The sequence below is a fragment of the Mobula hypostoma genome, chromosome 9 (genome assembly GCF_963921235.1).
Source record: "Mobula hypostoma chromosome 9, sMobHyp1.1, whole genome shotgun sequence".
NCBI classification, from domain to species: domain Eukaryota; kingdom Metazoa; phylum Chordata; class Chondrichthyes; order Myliobatiformes; family Myliobatidae; genus Mobula; species Mobula hypostoma.
Genome location: NC_086105.1, coordinates 78,038,216 through 78,056,767, shown reverse-complemented (window position 1 = coordinate 78,056,767; position 18,552 = coordinate 78,038,216). Strand labels below are relative to the sequence as shown.

Sequence of the window (18,552 nt, the reverse complement as noted above, 5' to 3'; positions counted from 1 at the left end):
TGAGCATCAATGGCTTCTCACCAGAAACTATCAAATGGCAAAATGGTTAGGGCTCCTTCTTTTCCTATCCATACAACTCACAATTAACATATGGAGATTTTTCAGATTAGACACTTATTTTTTCTCCAAACTAAATAACTGAGTGAAACCTTAATTACTAGCCACGTTTATAAAGGTATAAAAATACATTTACATAGGAAGGAATAAACAGTTGACATTTCATTTCCCTGCATCTATGCTGCCTAACCTGCTGAGTTCCTCCAGTATTTTGTGTTTGTTCCTGTGAATTTCCAGCATTTGCATAACCTCTTGTGTTTACATAGTACCTTTCACATCTCTTTAAAACTAATTAAGTACTTTTGGAAGAATGCTTATCTTCTAATGCAAAAAATAGAAGAGGCAATTTGCACACAGCAAGCTTACAAAAGCTACTGATAATGAACAGAGATCAAAGTGACGTTGGACAGTAATTCTTAGCCATTTTAATTACAGTAGGGATAACTCCTCTTCTCTTGATGCTGTTCTATGGAATATTCCATGGGAATTTTATGAACATGGAAAACCTCAATTAAAAAACACAATTAAATGACAACACCTTCAAAAGGACACTGCTCCCTCAGTACAGCGTTAGGACATAAGCATTGATTTTTGTCTCAAGTTCTGCAGTGGAACTCAAACTTACAAATTGCTAACTTAGAAGCACAGATGCTATCAGAGGAATGTCTAACACTTCAGATAAAAACAAATGATAATTTAAATAAACTTCATTCTAACCGTGATTATTACTCACTGTTTCTTTTATAGTGTTTTAGCTTGTTGGCAACTAACCTAATGCTCTTTCTTATTGAATTGATATTGACAATGAGAGAGGTTGTTGAACATACTGAAGTGTGGTGGAAGAACTGAGGACATTTAAAGGCACGCTACAGGCGTGTTTCTGAAGATTCATCATCAGCCTGCCATTTGGGGTTTTTGAAATGTCACGTTGAAGGAATATTGTATACTCAGATAGCATTATTATCGTCTGTAACTAATTCCCTCCTAAATAACTCTAATCTGAAGATCGATTCAACTCATATTTTATATAAAGCAAACTTCATGCAGTGTCACACTCTGTGATAACAAAAATTTACGTTTGTTTGATTTTTTCCTTTCCAATATTTTAAGAAAAGTTTTAAAAAGGACTTTAACATTTTTGTTAAAATGAAGAAATGTGAGAGTTTTTGATTGCAAGTTTTGAAACCCAGGTCAATAGAATGAGTGATGCAGAAACGCATGCTCATAGATCAATGAATAATGATCATGGCTTTGATCAGGCAAAAAATCTGATTAATACATGGAAGGAGGTTTTTTTATTTATTGGAGTTAACCCTATTAGTGTTTACAAGTAAAATTGGAAAACAATAATTCAAAGCATTTTAATTTTTAATTGCCCGTTCCTTCAAATTGATCGTCAAAATGCTGGATAATCCAACATATCTCAAAGTGGTTTTGGGCATCATGCCTGCAAGGTGGCCTAGAGATGAAATCACCTTCACTTCAGTGTTAGTTATTTTCTCAGAATTTTAAAAATCCATTACCACTGGCCATTGTTTTTAACGTTTATTAGAAAAATTGGCATTTTATGACCATTTAATATGAACTACCAAACTTTATTCTGACAATAGAGCAGCAAAACATGTACAGCTTTCTTGGACAAACTCAAGGACAAGTAATGTGTTTTATTATTTTATCATGTTCATGAGTCATTTTTCGAGGGATAAAAATGATCAATGTTTAAACAATCAGCATTTCTAACTTGAATCATACAATGTTATACATTTACATTTTTGTAAAAATTAGTGATGAATTCAGCTACGGAGAAGTGTTTCAATTTTTTTGTGTTAAGCAGCAAGGAAAGAAATTGTAAACAAAATTTAATAAAAGTATAGCAAAATATTTATTATTATGGTGAAAATAGCCTCATAAGAAAAATGACTCAGCTGTGCTTTTTAAATAAGGTTTACTAACTTACAATTAGCAATTAAACGTGGAAGTTATTATTCATAGATCATGATATTACAGAAGATCTCTCTTTCATAAAGACACCAACCTTTACTTGGATTTCTAGGAGGCAGAGGAGGGGCATCAGTGGCCGGTGATGTTGGAGAATCAGTGCTACTTCCATACATTTGATTACTAAATACTCCGTAGGATAGGCGCTGCTTTTCTCGCGCTATGCCAAGCCCTGGAATCATTAGCTTATCTTGAGGGGAGATACTGGAAGAATGGCAGAAACTCTGAGGCCTTGGGGAACGCTCTTTTTTAATTGGGCTGGTCTAATGAAAGAAAGAAAGAAAGAAAGAGTTATTCAACCTAACTGCAAATCTAGGATTAATAAGACAATAAGAGGGTCGTAAATTTAGTCCGCTCCATCATGGGTACGAGCCTACAAAGTACTCTGGACGTCTTCAAGGAGCAGTGTCTCAGAAAGGCAGCATCCATTATTAAAGACCCCCAGCACACAGGACATGCCCTTTTCTCACTGTTCCCATCAGGTAGGAGGTACAGAAGCCTGAAGGCGCACACTCAGCGATTCAGCAAAAGCTTGTTCCCCTCTGCCATCCGATTCCTAAATGGACATTGAACCCATGAACACCACCTCACTTTTTAAATATATTATTATTTCTGTTTTTTGCAAGGTCTTTAATCTATTCAGTACACATATACTGTAATGGATTTAATTATTATTATTTTCTTTTTTCTTCTACATTATGTATTGCATTCAACTGCTGCTGCTAAGTTAACAAATTTCACGACATATGCCAGTGATAATAAACCTTTATGCTTTATACTTTATTGTCGCCAAACAATTGATACTAGAACGTACAATCATCACGGCGATATTTGATTCTGCACTTCCCGCTCCCTGGATTGCAAATATTAGATATTAACAATATTAAAAATAGTAAAAATTAGTAAGTATTAAAAATTTAAATTATAAATCATAAATAAAAAATAGAGAAATGGAAAGTAAGGTAGTGCAAAAAAACCGAGAGGCAGGTCCGGATATTTGGAAAGTATGGCCCAGATCTGGGTCAGGATCCGTTCAGCAGTCTTATCACAGTTGGAAAGAAGCTGTTTCCAAATCTGGCCATATGAGTCTTCAAGCTCCTGAGCCTTGTCCCATAGGGAAGAGGGACGAAAAGTGTGTTGGCTGGGTGGGTCGTGTCCTTGATTATCCTAGCAGCACTGCTCCGACAGAGTGCGGTGTAAAGTGAGTCCAAGGACGGACGATTGGTTTGTGTGATGTGCTGCGCTGTGTTCACAATCTTCTGCAGCTTCTTTCGGTCTCGGGCAGGACAACTTCCATAGCAGGTTGTAATGCACCCTAGAAGAATGCTTTCTACGGTGCATCTATAAAAATTAGTGAGGGTTTCAGCAGACAGGCCAAATTTCCTGATTCTGATTCTGACATAGGAGCAGAATTAGGCCATTCAGCCCATGAAGTATGCTGCACCAATCTGTCATGGCTGACTTATTATCCCACGCAACCCCATTTCCTGCATTCTTCCCGTAACATTTGACACCCTTTCTAATCAAGAATCTATCAACCTTTCTTGTAAATATATCCAATCACCTAGCCTTCACAGCCATATGTGGCAATGAATTCCACAGATTTCCCACCCTTTGGCTAAAGAAATTTCTCCTCATCTTTGTTCTAAAGGGACATCCTTCTATTCTGAGGCTATGCCCTCTGGTCTTAAACTCCTCCACTATAGGAAACATCCTCTCCATGTCCACTCTATCTTGGCTTTTCAGAATCCAATAAGTTTCAATGTGATCACCCCCTTCCAAACTCCAGCAAGTATAGGCCCAGAGCTATCAAATGCTCCTTATACAGAACCTTATCATTCCTAAGATCATGCTCATGAATCTCATCTGGGCCTTCTCAAATATCAGCACTGAGACAGGCCTGTTGGTCCACCGTATGCATGCCAAGCACAGAATCCCACAGACTAGCACTTAAACCAGAGATCTTGGTGATTCAAGTGTATGTCCACATGCTTCTTAAATGTCTGACTATCTGCCTCCACCACACACTCAGGGAGTTCATTTCAGATTCCAACCACCCTCGGTCTGAAAAAACTGTCAAAACCTCTTACTACTTACCCTAAACTTAAACTTATGCTCTCTGGTTTAACATCACTGCTAAAGGGAAATGTTTCCTTCTCTTCACCCTATCTATACTTCTGCTAATTTTGTGTACCGAGCTTATCCTGTCTATCCTTACTGTGAGCAAGCTACACTGGCAGTGGAATGTGTGGCAACACTTGTGGGCTGCCCCCAGCACACCTGGTGGTGAACTCAAATGATACATTTCACTTTATATTTCGATATTTGTTTTAAGTGTACATGTGACAAATACACTTGAATCTTGAAATGCTTCATCCCAGGTAACATCCTGGCAAATCTCCTCTTTGCCCTCACTTCTTTCCCTATAATGTGGTAACCAATACTGTACAGTATACCAAATGTGACCTAAACAATATTTTAATAAGTTGCACCATAACCTCCCTCCTCTTATATTCTATGCCCCAGCTGATGAAGGCCAATATTCCATATACTGTACCTCCATCATTACCTGTGCTTTCACTTTAAGGGATTCTTGGACATGTTCCTCATTACTCTTCAGGGTCCTACCATTCACTGTGTTTGCTTGGCCTTTGATAGGCCTCCTACGGTGTATCACCTTTCACTTATAAGGATTAAATTCCATTTGTCGTTGCTCTACCCAACCTGTAGCCTGATCAATTACATCCTGTAGCCTAAGACTATCCTCAATATCAACACCACCAACTTTCATTACCATTTTAGTAATCCAGCTGTCACAATAACCACAATGATAGTTACCCAGGCATGAAATGCCTGCCACTACCAGTTCCGATCTCTCAAATGGGAACAATCTTTCATACATCATTCCTATCAAACACTCCATCAGACCACTCCTCAGCCTTCCTTTTTCGGGAGTACATATAAAGCAGCCCTCTGTATAGGGATGCCATTGCAACAAATCTTTGCCATGCCTTCTGTATTGCCTCTACACGTAATAATGTTCAGATCAGAAATGTTCACTGTCTTCCAAGAACAGTTCAACCAAAAGTTAACAACCTTTTTGTCACTATCCCTCTAGAAATTTTAAAATGAAGTATGCCGCATCACATTTACACTATACAAATCGCTTGTCTTTGGGTAATCTTTGACAGTGAGATTCAGAGAGCTTTCCATGGACATACCATAGAACCATAGAAACTACAGCACAGAAACAGGCCTTTTGGCCCTTCTTTCTTTCTTTTTAAATCTTTTTATTAAATAAGTATACAAAAAGGTAAGCCATATAAACACTAATACACTGTTAGAATATAATAAAATTACAGAAGATATTAATACAAAAAAAATACCACAAACAATGTAATTTAAACATAACATACCAAGGTAACATAATAGTATACTAATTTTATATATATATCAATAGAGAAAAGGAAAAAAAAACCCCCAAAAAAAACCCACCGTGCAGCTAACTAAAAGCAAAGCAAAGCAATGGGCTAACTTGAAACCAAACAGAGTTAAACTTAAAATCACGTCCTCAATCCCGACCTCCATTAAAAACAGTAAAAAAAAACAAGAAGGGTATATATTACATTAAATGAAAATATTGAATAAAAGATCTCCAAGTCTGTTCAAATTTAAATGAGGAGTCATAAAGATTGCTTCTAATTTTCTCCAGATTCAAGCATAATATCGTCTGAGAAAACCAAAAAAAGGTAGTTGGAGCATTAAGCTCTTTCCAATGTTGTAAGATACATCTTTTCGCCATTAAAGTAAGAAATGCAATCATTCTACGGGCTGAAGGGGAGAGATTACTGGAAATTTTAGGTAGTCCAAAGATAGCAGTAATAGGGTGAGGAGAGATATCTATATTCAATACCTTAGAGATAATATTAAAAATGTCTCTCCAAAAAGTTTCCAAAGTAGGGCAAGACCAAAACATATGAGTTAAAGAGGCTATCTGCCCCGGACATCTATCACAAAAAGGATTAATATGAGAATAAAAGCGCACTAACTTATCTTTGGACATATGTGCTCTATGAACAACTTTAAATTGAATTAGGGAATGTTTAGCACAGATAGAGGAAGTATTGACTAATTGTAAAATCTGCCCCCAGTCATCCACGGAAATGGTAAACCCCAATTCCTGTTCCCAATCTACCCTAATCTTATCAAATGGAGCTTTCCTAAGTTTCATAATAATATTATAAATCATAGCCGATGCACCTTTCTGACATGGATTAAGGTTGATTATAGTATCTAAAATGTATGTAGGAGGAAGCATTGGAAAGGAAGAAAGTATAGTACTTAGGAAATTTCTAACTTGTAGATATCTAAAAAAATGTATTCTTGATAACTTATATTTATTAGATAATTGTTCAAAAGACATAAGGGAACCATCTAAAAATAAATCCAAAAACCGTGAAATACCCTTAGTCTTCCAAGTTTGAAAAGCACGATCCGTAAAAGAGGGAGGAAAAAATATGTTACCTAAAATAGGAATCGCTAACCCAAATTGATTAAGATCAAAAAATTTTCTGAATTGAAACCAAATACGCAAGGTATATTTAACTATCGGGTTAGACACCTGTTTAAGGCATTTCCAATCAAAAGGAAGAGAGGAACCTAAAATAGAGCCAAGTGTAAAACCCTGAACAGATTGTAATTCCAATACTACCCATTTAGGAATGGATAGTATATCCTGGTCCAGTAACCAGAATTTCATATGTCGAATATTAATTGCCCAATAATAAAATCTAAAGTTAGGTAATGCTAAGCCTCCATCTCTATTAGCTTTCTGTAAATGTATTTTACCCAGTCTCGGGTTTTTATTCTGCCAAATAAATGAAGAAATTTTAGAGTCAACTTTGTCAAAAAAAGATTTTGGAACAAAGATTGGTAATGCCTGAAATATATATAAAAATTTTGGCAAAAAAAAATCTTAACTGCATTAATACAACCAATCAAAGTTAAATATAAAGGAAACCATTTAGATGAAAGTTGAGTAATATGGTCTATTAATGGTAAAAAGTTAGTCTTAAATAAATCTTTGTATTTACAAGTAATTTTAATCCCAAGATATGAAAAATAATTATTAATCAATTTAAATGGAAATTTATAATATAAGGGAAGTTGTTTATTAATCGAAAAGAGTTCACTCTTACTAAGATTTAATTTATAACCTGAAAAAAGACCAAATTGTGCTAATAACTCTAAAACAGCCGGGATGGATTTTTGAGGATTAGAAATATATAAAAGTAAATCATCAGCATAGAGTGATAATTTATGGGACTTTAAGCCCCGAGTTATCCCAGTAATATTTGGAGATTCTCGAATGGCAATTGCAAGAGGTTCTAATGCAATATCAAATAATAAGGGACTAAGAGGACAACCTTGTCGAGTACCTCGAAAAAGAGGGAAAAAAGGTGAACTTAAAGAGTTAGTACGGACCGAGGCCACAGGAGAATAATATAAGAGTTTAATCCAGGATATAAATTTCGAGCTAAAATTAAACATTTCAAGCACCTTAAATAAATAAGGCCATTCTACTCTATCAAAAGCTTTCTCGGCATCTAAAGAGATAACACATTCAGGAACATTTTGTGAGGGAGTATAAACGATATTTAACAGTGTACGAATATTATAAAAAGAGTAACGACCTTTAATAAAACCCGTTTGGTCTTCCGAAATAATAGAGGGAAGTACTTTTTCTAATCTATTTGCTAATAACTTAGAAAAAACTTTAGAATCAACATTTAATAAAGATATTGGTCTATAAGATGCACATTGAGCAGGATCTTTATCCTTCTTTAATATTAAAGAGATTGATGCTCTATTAAAAGATTCAGGAAGTTTACCAAGTTTCAATGAAGCCTCAAAAACCCTACAGAGCCAAGGGATTAATGAAGGAGCAAAACATTTATAAAATTCTACGGTAAGCCCATCAGGGCCAGGAGCTTTCCCCAAATTCATAGAGAAAATAACATTCTTAATCTCATCCATGGTAATGGGAGTATCTAACATAGAAGCCATATCCTGTGAAATCTCAGGGAAGTCTAAATTATCTAAAAAATCATTCATATATTTAGAATCTCGAGGAGACTCTGATTGATATAAGGAAGAGTAAAAATCACAGAAGGCTTGATTAATCCCCATATGATCAAGTATCAGTCGATCATTTTGGTTATAAATCTGATTAATTTGAGATTTAGCATAATTAGACTTCAATTGATTAGCCAACAGTTTGCCAATTTTGTCACTGTGTACATAAAATTCAGTTCTTGTTTAATTGGTTTACAATCGAGGACGAGAGTAATAAACTGTGTTCCATTTGAAGTTCAGTTCTTTGTTTATATAACTCCTCAGAAGGAGCTATAACATATTTCTTATCAATTTCCTTAATCTTGTCCACAATTACCAACTCCTCCTGCTTCTGCTTCTTCCTCAAAGCAGCAGAATACGAGATAATCTGACCACGAATATAAGCTTTAAAAGTGTCCCAAAGAGTGTTAACAGAAATATCCTCTGTATGGTTAATTGTAAAAAAAAGATCAATCTGTTCATTTATAAAGTTAACAAAGTCTGAGTCCTGAAGCAACAGCGAATTAAAACGCCATTGTCTATTATTTTGTATATTGGCCAGAATTTTAATAGAAAGCTTAAGTGGAGCATGATCCGAAATGGTTATAGAATCATAATCACATTTAATCACTGAGGAAATAAGACGAGAATCAATAAAGAAATAATCAATTCTTGAATAGGAATGATGAACATGTGAAAAAAAAGAAAAATCTTTTTCCTGAGGATGCAAAAAGCGCCAAATGTCCGTCGACCCAGAATCAGAAAGGAATGAATTAATCAAAGTTGCAGATTTATTAGGTAAGGTCCGTAAAGGAGCCGAACAGTCCAAAGCTGGAGACAAACAGGTATTAAGATCTCCGCCCCAGATCAATGAAAACTCATTCAAATTCGGAAACTGATTAAATAATGATTTATAAAATTCCGGACAGTCCATATTAGGAGCATAAACATTAACCAAAACTACTTTTTTATTAAATAGTAAACCACTAACCAATAGAAATCTACCATTCGGATCAGAAATAATATCATGTTGTATAAAAGTAACTGAGGAGTCTATAAAAATAGAGACGCCTCGAATCTTAGCATTGGTGTTCGAATGAAACTGTTGTCCCTTCCAGAATTTAAAAAAACGTAGTCTGTCCCGCCTCCGCACATGGGTCTCTTGTAAGAATAAAATTTGTGCTTTAAGTCTCCGGAACACTTTAAAAACTTTTTTCCTTTTAATAGGATGATTAAGACCATTAGTATTCCAGGAGACAAAATTAATAATAGACTCCATAAACCCTAAAGTCAACCCACAACAAGGAGGATTGACGATAGGCTCAACCCACGAACCCGGAGAGGGAACAGAACATACAAGAGATACCGGGAAGAAGAACGCAACCTATACTTCAATAATGTATATAGCCCAAGAAGAAAGAAACTAAAACGTGAAGCCCCTCCCACCACCCCACCCCATGACCCCAAGGCTAAATCTAACGCAGACCAGCCCGAAAGAAGCAAGCACTAAAACTACCCCCATGACTTCCGGTATACGCTCCCTAAAAAAAAGTGTAAACATAAAAAAGATCAGCTGATTATAAAACAGTAAAAGAATAAAAAAAAGATAACTCAATTAAAATAAACACGTAACAGAATAAAAGCCAGAAAATATATTAAAAAACCGCAATAAACCCCAGACCCATGAATAAACAGAACAACAAAAAAAAAGATTATTAACATAAACTAGTTATAAAAACCTACAAAACAAAATAGATTTTAAAAAAACTACAAAATTTAAGGCCACAAAGGAAATACGTAAAATGACAATAAGGAAGTAACCACCCAGAATCCCCTGGGAAAAAGAAAGAAATGACGCAGTTAAAAAGAAAGTTTAGCAACCATATTAAGTAATCAAAAATAAACTTTTCTGCCCAAATAGGGCAAAAAAAAATTAAGACCGACAAATTCACAGCCTCCGATCAACGGAGATAGTTAAAAAATTACAATTAAGATGTTGAAGGTGAAAATTGATCCAGATAACTCTGGGCATCCGATGGAGAGTCAAAAAAATGGAGGACTCCATCCAACGTACGAATCCTTAGACGTGCAGGGTAAAGAAGCGCTGGTTTTAAATCCATCTTGTAGAGTTCCGACATCACAGATCTGTAACGAACCCGTTGATCCCGGATTGGTTTACTGAAATCTTCCACGAATCGGAATTTAAGATCCAAAAAATCAATGAAACCTTTAGATCGAACAAATCGAAACAGTTTCTCCTTGTCTTGAAAGTAATGAAACCGTAAAATGACATGTCGAGGTTTATCTGACCTAAGCGAGTATGATGAAACTCTGTGAACGCGATCCAATAGTGGTGGTTGGTCAGGAAATACAGTAGGAAATGCATCTTTTAAAAGTTGAGAAAAATACTTCATAGGGTTATCAGATTCAACAGCTTCACGCACCCCGATCATTCGTAGATTCTGCCGTCGCATTCTAGATTCTAAGTCAGTTTTTAAAGGTCAGAAAGTCAAGTTTCTTCTTCATTACATTAATTGTTTCTTCGATTTTCCCCATCTTAAGCTCACTTTGTTGCGTGGATTTTTGAAGATCAGATATAGCCGACTGATGTTCCGTAATAGATGTTTGTATCTTATCGATTGAATCGGCAATTTTCTGGAAATTAATTGAAATTTCCGCACGAATCAGCTCCGTAACAGAGGTTGAAATTTCCCTTTGAATTAACTCCGATATAGCTTTCAAAGTCACCGGTGGTTCAGTCGGGGGGAAATCAATACCTTTCGGTTTAACCGGAGGTTTGCCATCCTTCCTGTTTTTCCCATTCTTAGACATAGCAGACTTTAAACGCATCCAGTTATCGAAGAGCCCAATTTATTTCAAAGTATTGTAAAAGTTGATGCCTTAATGGTTAATTAAAATATAGCTGATCATAAGAAAAAAAACTCAGAGGTAATGGAGCAAGTCAAGAACGCGACTTCACTCCATGAGCGCTACCGGAAGTCTCCTTTTGGCCCTTCTTGGCTGTGCCGAACCATTTTCTGCCTAGTCCCACTGACCTGCACACGGATCATATCCCTCCATACACCTCCCATCCATGTATCTGTCCAATTTATTCTTAAATGTTAAAAAAAGAACCCACATTTACTACCTCGTCTGGCAGCTCATTCCATACTCCCACCACTCTCTGTGTGAAGAAGTTCCCGCTAATGTTCCCTTTAAACTTTTCCCCCCTCACCCTTAACCCATGTCCTCTGGTTTTTTTCTCCCCTTGCCTCAGTGGAAAAAGCCTGCTTGCATTCACTCTATCTATACCCATTATAATTTTATATACCTCTATCAAATCTCCCCTCATTCTTCTACGCTCCAGGGAATAAAGTCCTAACCTATTCAACCTTTCTCTGTAACTGAGTTTCTCAAGTCCCGGCAACAACCTTGTAAACCTTCTCTGCACTCTTTCAACCTTATTTATATCCTTCCTGTAATTTGGTGACGAAAACTGAACACCATATTCCAGATTCAGCCTCACCAATGCCTTATACAACCTCAACATAACATTCCAGCTCTTATACTCAATACTTCGATTAATAAAGGACAATGTACCAAAAGCTCTCTTTACGACCCTATCTACCTGTGACGCCACTTTTAGGGAATTTTGTATCTGTATTCCCAGATCCCTCTGTTCCACTGCACTCCTCAGTGCCTTACCATTAACCCTGTATGTTCTACCTTGGTTTGTCCTTCCAACGTGCAATACCTCACACTTGTCTGCATTAAACTCCATCTGCCATTTTTCAGCCCATTTTTCCAGCTAGTCCAAGTCCCTCTGCAGGCTCTGAAAACCTTCCTCGCTGTCTACTACACCTCCAATCTTTGTATCATCAGCAAATTTGCTGATCCAATTTACCACATTATCATCCAGATCATTGATACAGATGACAAATAACAATGAACCCAGCACTGATCCCTGTGGCACACCACTAGTCACAGGCCTCCACACGGAGAAGCAATTCTCTACTACCACTCTTTGGCTTCTTCCATTGAGCCAATGTCTGATCCAATTTACCACCTCTCCATGTATACCTAGTGACTGAATTTTCCTAACAAACCTTCTATGCGGGACCTTGTCAAAGGCCTTACTGAAGTCCATGTAGACAATATCCAATGCCTTCCCTTCATCCACTTTCCTGGTAACCTCCTCGAAAAACTCCAATAGATTGGTCAAACATGACCTGCCATGCACAAAGCCATGTTGACTCTCCCTAATAAGTCCCTGTCTATCCAAATGCTTGTAGATTCTGTCTCTTAGTACTCCCTCCAATAACTTACCTACTACCGACGTTAAATTTACCGGCCTATAATTTCCCGGATTACTTTTCGATCCTTTTTTAAACAACGGAACAACATGAGCCACTCTCCAATCCTCCAGCACCTCACCTGTAGACCGCGACATTTTAAATATTTCTGCCAGGGCCCCTGCAATTTCAACACCAGTCTCCTTCAAGGTCCGAGGGAACACCCTGTCAGGTCCCGGGGATTTATCCACTTTAATTTTCCTCAAGACAGCAAGGACCTCCTCCTTTTCGATCTGTACAGTTTCCATGATCTCACTACTTGTTTCCCCTAATTCCATAAACTTCATGCCAGTTTCCTTAGTAAATACAGACTCAAAAAACCTATTTAAGATCTCCCCCATTTCCTTTGGTTCCACACATAGATGACCACTCTGATCTTCAAGAGGACCAATTTTATCCCTTACAATCCTTTTGCTCTTAATATCTGTGGCAGTGCTGATCATGATCTATACAACTGTGCTTTCTAGCATTTAACAATAAACTCTGGAATACACGTTTAGCAGCTATATCTGGGTGTAAAGCTAAAACACCCACGATAAATCCTACCCAACTTGTCCATTTATTACTTTACAGGAAAAGAAGGTTCCTAATTCTGCCACCACTGTTCGATATTCATAACCCGATTTTCTTTTCTGGGGTAAGCACTACCCCTCTGAGTGTTTAAGTAGCTATCCAATTGGGTGGGTTGGGGCGGACTGTTTAGGTAAACAACAGCAACTCCATTACAGCCCCAGTGGAAGTTATCCAATTCACTATGTCTAACTATGAGGTCTCTTCAAAGATTGTGCAACGTCACTCTTAACATAAGCTATTCAGATTCTGTAGCTATTCTGTATCAAATTTTAAATTTAGCCTTTACATCAGGATTAATCATCACATTGAGCAATTCTTCAATACACTTGCAAAAGACAATTCCTGTGAAAAAAATGTTTAGATGATTTTTTCTGTCTTTCTTTCAAACTTCTTTGCTTCACAAACTGTTTTTAACCATGAGAGCTACAGCTCAATAGATAATATGCCAGGTTGGCTGAGATAGATTGATCGCACGGAGTTAATTTGTATCTATTACACATTCTATTCTCACCTTTTCATCCAAGTCATCATCACTTTCATCAATCTCTTCTTGTCGCAACTGCCATTCATATTCTACATGCACATGAGGGTTAACTTTTCCTAAAGCAGCTTGACTGATCTGAAATCAATATAAAGTATAAAACATCAACATCTGCATACTTAATAATGTAATTATTTTTCATGATGGGAATATGCATATTTCAAATTTTTAAATAGCCACATGCCTTTCAAGAAACTGCAAGGCTATTTTTTTCTTATTTAGGGTTCAATTTTCCTCACCTGGTGGTCACAATAAACCTGTCTTTTAAATTCAGATTAACATTAATGCACTAATTAGGCTTCATAGTGTTTTCAATCATGAGACTGTTTTGGAACTCGGTGGTATAATTTACAAATATATTGAATTCTCTAAATTTTAATTGATATACATTAAAACTATTTTGAGAGAGAAAATAGTGATTTAAAGTTGGCAATGCTGTTCCAACAAGTCAATAAAAAAAGCCTTAAATCCTGGATAATCATAATGGGGTTTGATATGTTTGCTCTCCTTGGTCAACAATATAGCCAACACACAAAATATTTGTCTTTTGCAAAGGTACAGTGGCATGCAAAAGTTTGGGCACCCCTGGTCAAAATTTCTGTTACTATGAATAGCTAAGTGAGTAAAAGATGACCTGATTTCCAAAAGGCATGAAGTTAAAGATGACACATTCCTTTAATATTTTAAAGAAGATTACTTTTTTATTTCCATCTTTTAGTTTCAAAATAACAAAAAAGGAAAAGGGCCCGAAGCAAAAGTTTGGGCACCCTGCATGGTCAGTACTTAGTAACACCCCCTTTGTCAAGTATCACAGCTTGTAAACACTTTCTGTAGCCAGCTAAGAGTCTTTCAATTCTTGTTGGGGGATTTTTGCCCATTCTTCTTTGAAAAAGGCTTCTAGTTCTGTGAGATTCTTGGGCTATTTTGCATGCACTGCTTTCTTGAAGTCTATCCACAGACTTTCGATGATGTTTAGGTCGGGGGACTGTAAGGGCCATGGCAAAACCTTCAGCTTGCACCTCTTGAGGTAGTCCACTGTGGATTTTGAGGTGTGTTTAGGATCATTATCCTGTTGTAGAAGCCACCCTCTTTTCATCTTCAGCTTTTTTACAGATGGTGTGACGTTTGCTTCCTGAATTTGCTGGTATTTAATTGAATTCATTCTTCCCTCTACCAGTTAAATATTCCCTGTGCTACTGGCTGCAACACATACCCAAAGCATGATCGATCCACCCCTGTGCTTAACAGTTGTAGAGGTATTCTTTTCATGAAATTCTGCACCCTTTTATCTCCAAACATACCTTTGCTCATTGCGGCCAATGAGCAAATTTTTCTTCTTATGATTCTTCCATGAAGGTCATATTTGTGCAGGTGTCGCTGCACAGTAGAACAGTGCACCACCACTCCAGAGTCTGCTAAATCTTCCTGAAGGTCTTTTGCAGTCAAACGGGGCTTTTGATTTGCCTTTCTAGCAATTCTACGTGCAGTTCTCTCCGAAAGTTTTCTTTGTCTTCTAGACCTCAACTTGACCTCCACCGTTCCTGTTAACTGCCATTTCTTAATTACATTACGAACTGAGGAAATGGCTACCTGAAAACGCTTTGCTATCTCATTATAGCCTTCTCCTGCTTTGTGGGCATCATTTATTTTAATTTTCAGAGTGCGAGGCAGCTGCTTAGAGGAGCCCATGGCAGCTGATTGTTGGGACAAGGTTTGAGGAGTCAGGGGATTTATAAAGCTTTGAAATTTGCATCATCTGGCCTTTCCTAACAATGATTGTGAACAAGCCATAGCCCTAGCAAGCTAATTAAGTTCTGAGATCTTGGTAAAAGTTATCTGAGAGCTCAAATCTCTTAGGGTGCCCAAACTTTTGCATGATGCTCCTTTCCTTTTTTTTCCCCACTCTAAAATTGTACAAAACAAAATAATACACTAATCTTGCTTAAAGTGTTGAAAAGAATGTTTCAACTTTAACTTTATGACTTTTGGAGATCAGTTCATCTCCTACTGACTTAACTATTCACAGTTAACAGAAATTCTGACCGGGGTGACCAAACTTTTGCATTCCACTGTACGTCCGTTTGTTATGAAATGATGCTGTAAAACAAATTCTTGCCTGTATATCAAATAGACTAGATTACTGCAATTCATTCAAAACACTGTTGCAAAACTTTTAACTAAAACCAAGATAAGGGAGCATTACTCCCATCCTAACTACTCTGCATTGGCTTCCTATATTTTAATTTTTTTTAAATTTTAAATTTTTCTTATTTGTTTTTAAAGTTCTTAATGTCTGGGTCACTGCCCTTGGAGGGGCTACTGGTTCAGGTCGCTACCCTCAGTGGGGCCACCAGGTCCCAATGCTTTCAGAGATGTTACCAAAATTCTGAGATTGATGGATTGTACTGTAGTTTGAATGAACTAGTTCATATTGGCTTCTTTCAGTTCTATGTTATTTTTCATGTTCTCGTTCATTCTTTCTTGTTGCTGATTGGTGGGCTGGTGGTTTAGGGTTTGATGGTTTGATGTTGTTCTTTCGCCATGTGGGTGATCGGTTAGTTTTTGTGTGAGGGAGGGGTTGGGGGTTTGCAAGTTTTGTTTCCGGCTTTTTGTGCCGGGGGTGGGGGGGAGAATGATGTCTTTCTTTCAATTACTTCTAAAGTTTCCTGTATTTTATGGCTATCTGGAGAAGACATATCTCAGAGTTGTATTTTGCGTACATATTTTGATAATAAAATGAACCTTTGAGGATATCACAGAACCACTTTTATTTTCAAACTCTCAAGTTTTATTCCGGTCTCTTAAGTTTAAACAATCTCCCTTAAAAGATAACTGGCTAATCAGCTTTTTTGAACAATGCTCCGAAACTGTGCAATTCAATACCTAAACTATAAGTGATGCTGACTCAGTTGACACGTTAAGACAGCTCAAGACCTACCTATCTACCCTTACTTTCAACTAAAATCTTTTTTGTCTTTTATTTCCATGTTTATTTTTTTTTCAAGTTTGAATTTATCCCATTGTAAATTTATCCCATTTATCCCTTTGAACTATAGCATCTGTATGAAAAGTGCTCTATGAATAAGTTATTATCATTATTATTAATGATGTTTATGTGTAGCAAGATGACAAAACTGATGGTGCACGGAATTCTATGGAGTAGAAATCAGAATGAATGCCATTCTTCCATCTCCGCATCTGCTCCCAGGATGAGGCTTTTCATTCCAGAACAAAGATGTCCTCCTCCTTCAAAGAAAGGAGCTTCCTTTTCTCCATCATCAATGCTGCCCTCAACTCCATCTCTTCCAATTTGCACGTGTCTGCCCTCACCCCATCCTCCCACCACCCTACCAGGGATAGGGCTCCTCGCCCTCACCTACCATCCCACCAGCCTTCACGTCCAGCACATTAATTTTCCATAATTTCCGCCATCTCCAACAGGATCCCATCACCAAGCACATCTTTCCCTCCCCCACACTTTCTGTGTTCCCTTGTCTGTTTATCGTTTCCCACTGATCTGCCTCCTGCAAGCTCCTACACTTCCTTCCTCACTATCATTCAAGGTCCCAAACAATCCTTCCAACACTTCACCTGATACTGTGTTTGGCGCTCCCCGTGTGGCCTCTTTTTATTGGTGAGACCTGACCTAGATTGTGAGACCACTTCACCAAGCACCTAGGCTCCATCCGCCAGAAAAAGCAGGATCTCCGGGATGCCAACCATTTTAATTCCACTACATTCCCATTCTGATATATCTATCCATGGCCTCCTCTACTGTCACAATGAGGCCACATTCAGGTTGAGGAGCAACATCTTATATTCTGTCTGGGTAGCCTTCAACCTGGTGATATGAACATTGATTTCTCGAACTTCTGATAATCCCCCACCCTTTCAATTTCCCATTCCCCTTTCCCTCTCTCACTTTTTCTCCTTGCCTGCCCATTTCCTCCCTCTGGTGTTCCTCCCCCTTTTTCTTTCTTCCATGGCCTTCTGTCCTCTCCTATTAGATTCCCTCTTCTCCAGCCCTGTACTTCTTTTACCAATCAATTTCCCAGCTCTTTACTTCACTCCTCCCCCTCCCAGTTTCATCTATCATCTTGTGTTTCTTCCTCCCCTCCCTCCACCTTCTAATTCTGACTCTTCATCTTTTTCTCCCAATCCTGCTGAATGTTCTCAGCCTGAAATGTTGACTGTACTCTTTTCCATAGGTGCTGCCTGGCCTGTTGAGTTCCTATAGCATTTTGTGTGTGTTGCTTGGATTTCCAGCATCTGTAGGTTTTCTCTTGTTTGCAATTGATTGAACCGTTTCTTACCAGTTCTTCACACTGTGCACGCTTCAATCTTCTTGCTATATCAAGAGATGTCTCACCACTCTGGTTTACTGTTGTAAAAATATAATCAGCATAAAATTTTTAAAAATCACAACAGCCCAAACTTATTTTTTCACAACAAAGATTAATTTCTAGATACATTTTTTCTAACAATACTGCATTTTAGAAAAGCAGTTTTATTTCTATGGTACTGATAAAAAGAATACAATTGTACTGCAAAAATTAATTGGTGACTATTTGCAGATGGCCTTGTGTTTCTTTTTTTCCCCTTGATTTCAGATTGTGCACAACTTCTGGTAATTTCTCCAGCCTACATAACTTGACTGATACGTTCTTTGCTGGGTGAGAATCAAGTCAGTTGAGAAGCTAGTTTATTACACTGAAAAATCTAAAACAAACGTGCACTTCCTTTCATGCGAGAATCACTTCCTCTAGTACTTATCTCTAGCTAATATATTGTTGTTCTACTACTTTCATGCAAATTTAACTGAATTACCTCAAAATATTCCTTTTAAAATCTCTTTATTATTAAAAAATTGCACAGGATTTTGATATTCCTTCATAAATGATTTCCTCAACTACTACA

General features: G+C 37.3%; 1 protein-coding gene across 5 annotated transcripts in view; it reads right to left on the bottom strand.

Moving 5' to 3' along the window:
- Positions 1-18,552, bottom strand: part of LOC134351808 (arf-GAP with SH3 domain, ANK repeat and PH domain-containing protein 1-like) — a 729,826-nt gene that overhangs the window by 72,920 nt on the left and 638,354 nt on the right. For all 5 annotated transcript variants that reach the window (XM_063058512.1, XM_063058513.1, XM_063058511.1 and 2 more), the window contains exons 22-24: positions 17,949-18,016; positions 13,606-13,713; positions 2,093-2,318 (exon numbers count right to left, since the gene is read on the bottom strand). In XM_063058512.1, coding sequence (XP_062914582.1) covers positions 2,093-2,318; positions 13,606-13,713; positions 17,949-18,016 — 402 coding nt within the window. The remainder of the gene's footprint in view (positions 1-2,092; positions 2,319-13,605; positions 13,714-17,948; positions 18,017-18,552) is intronic.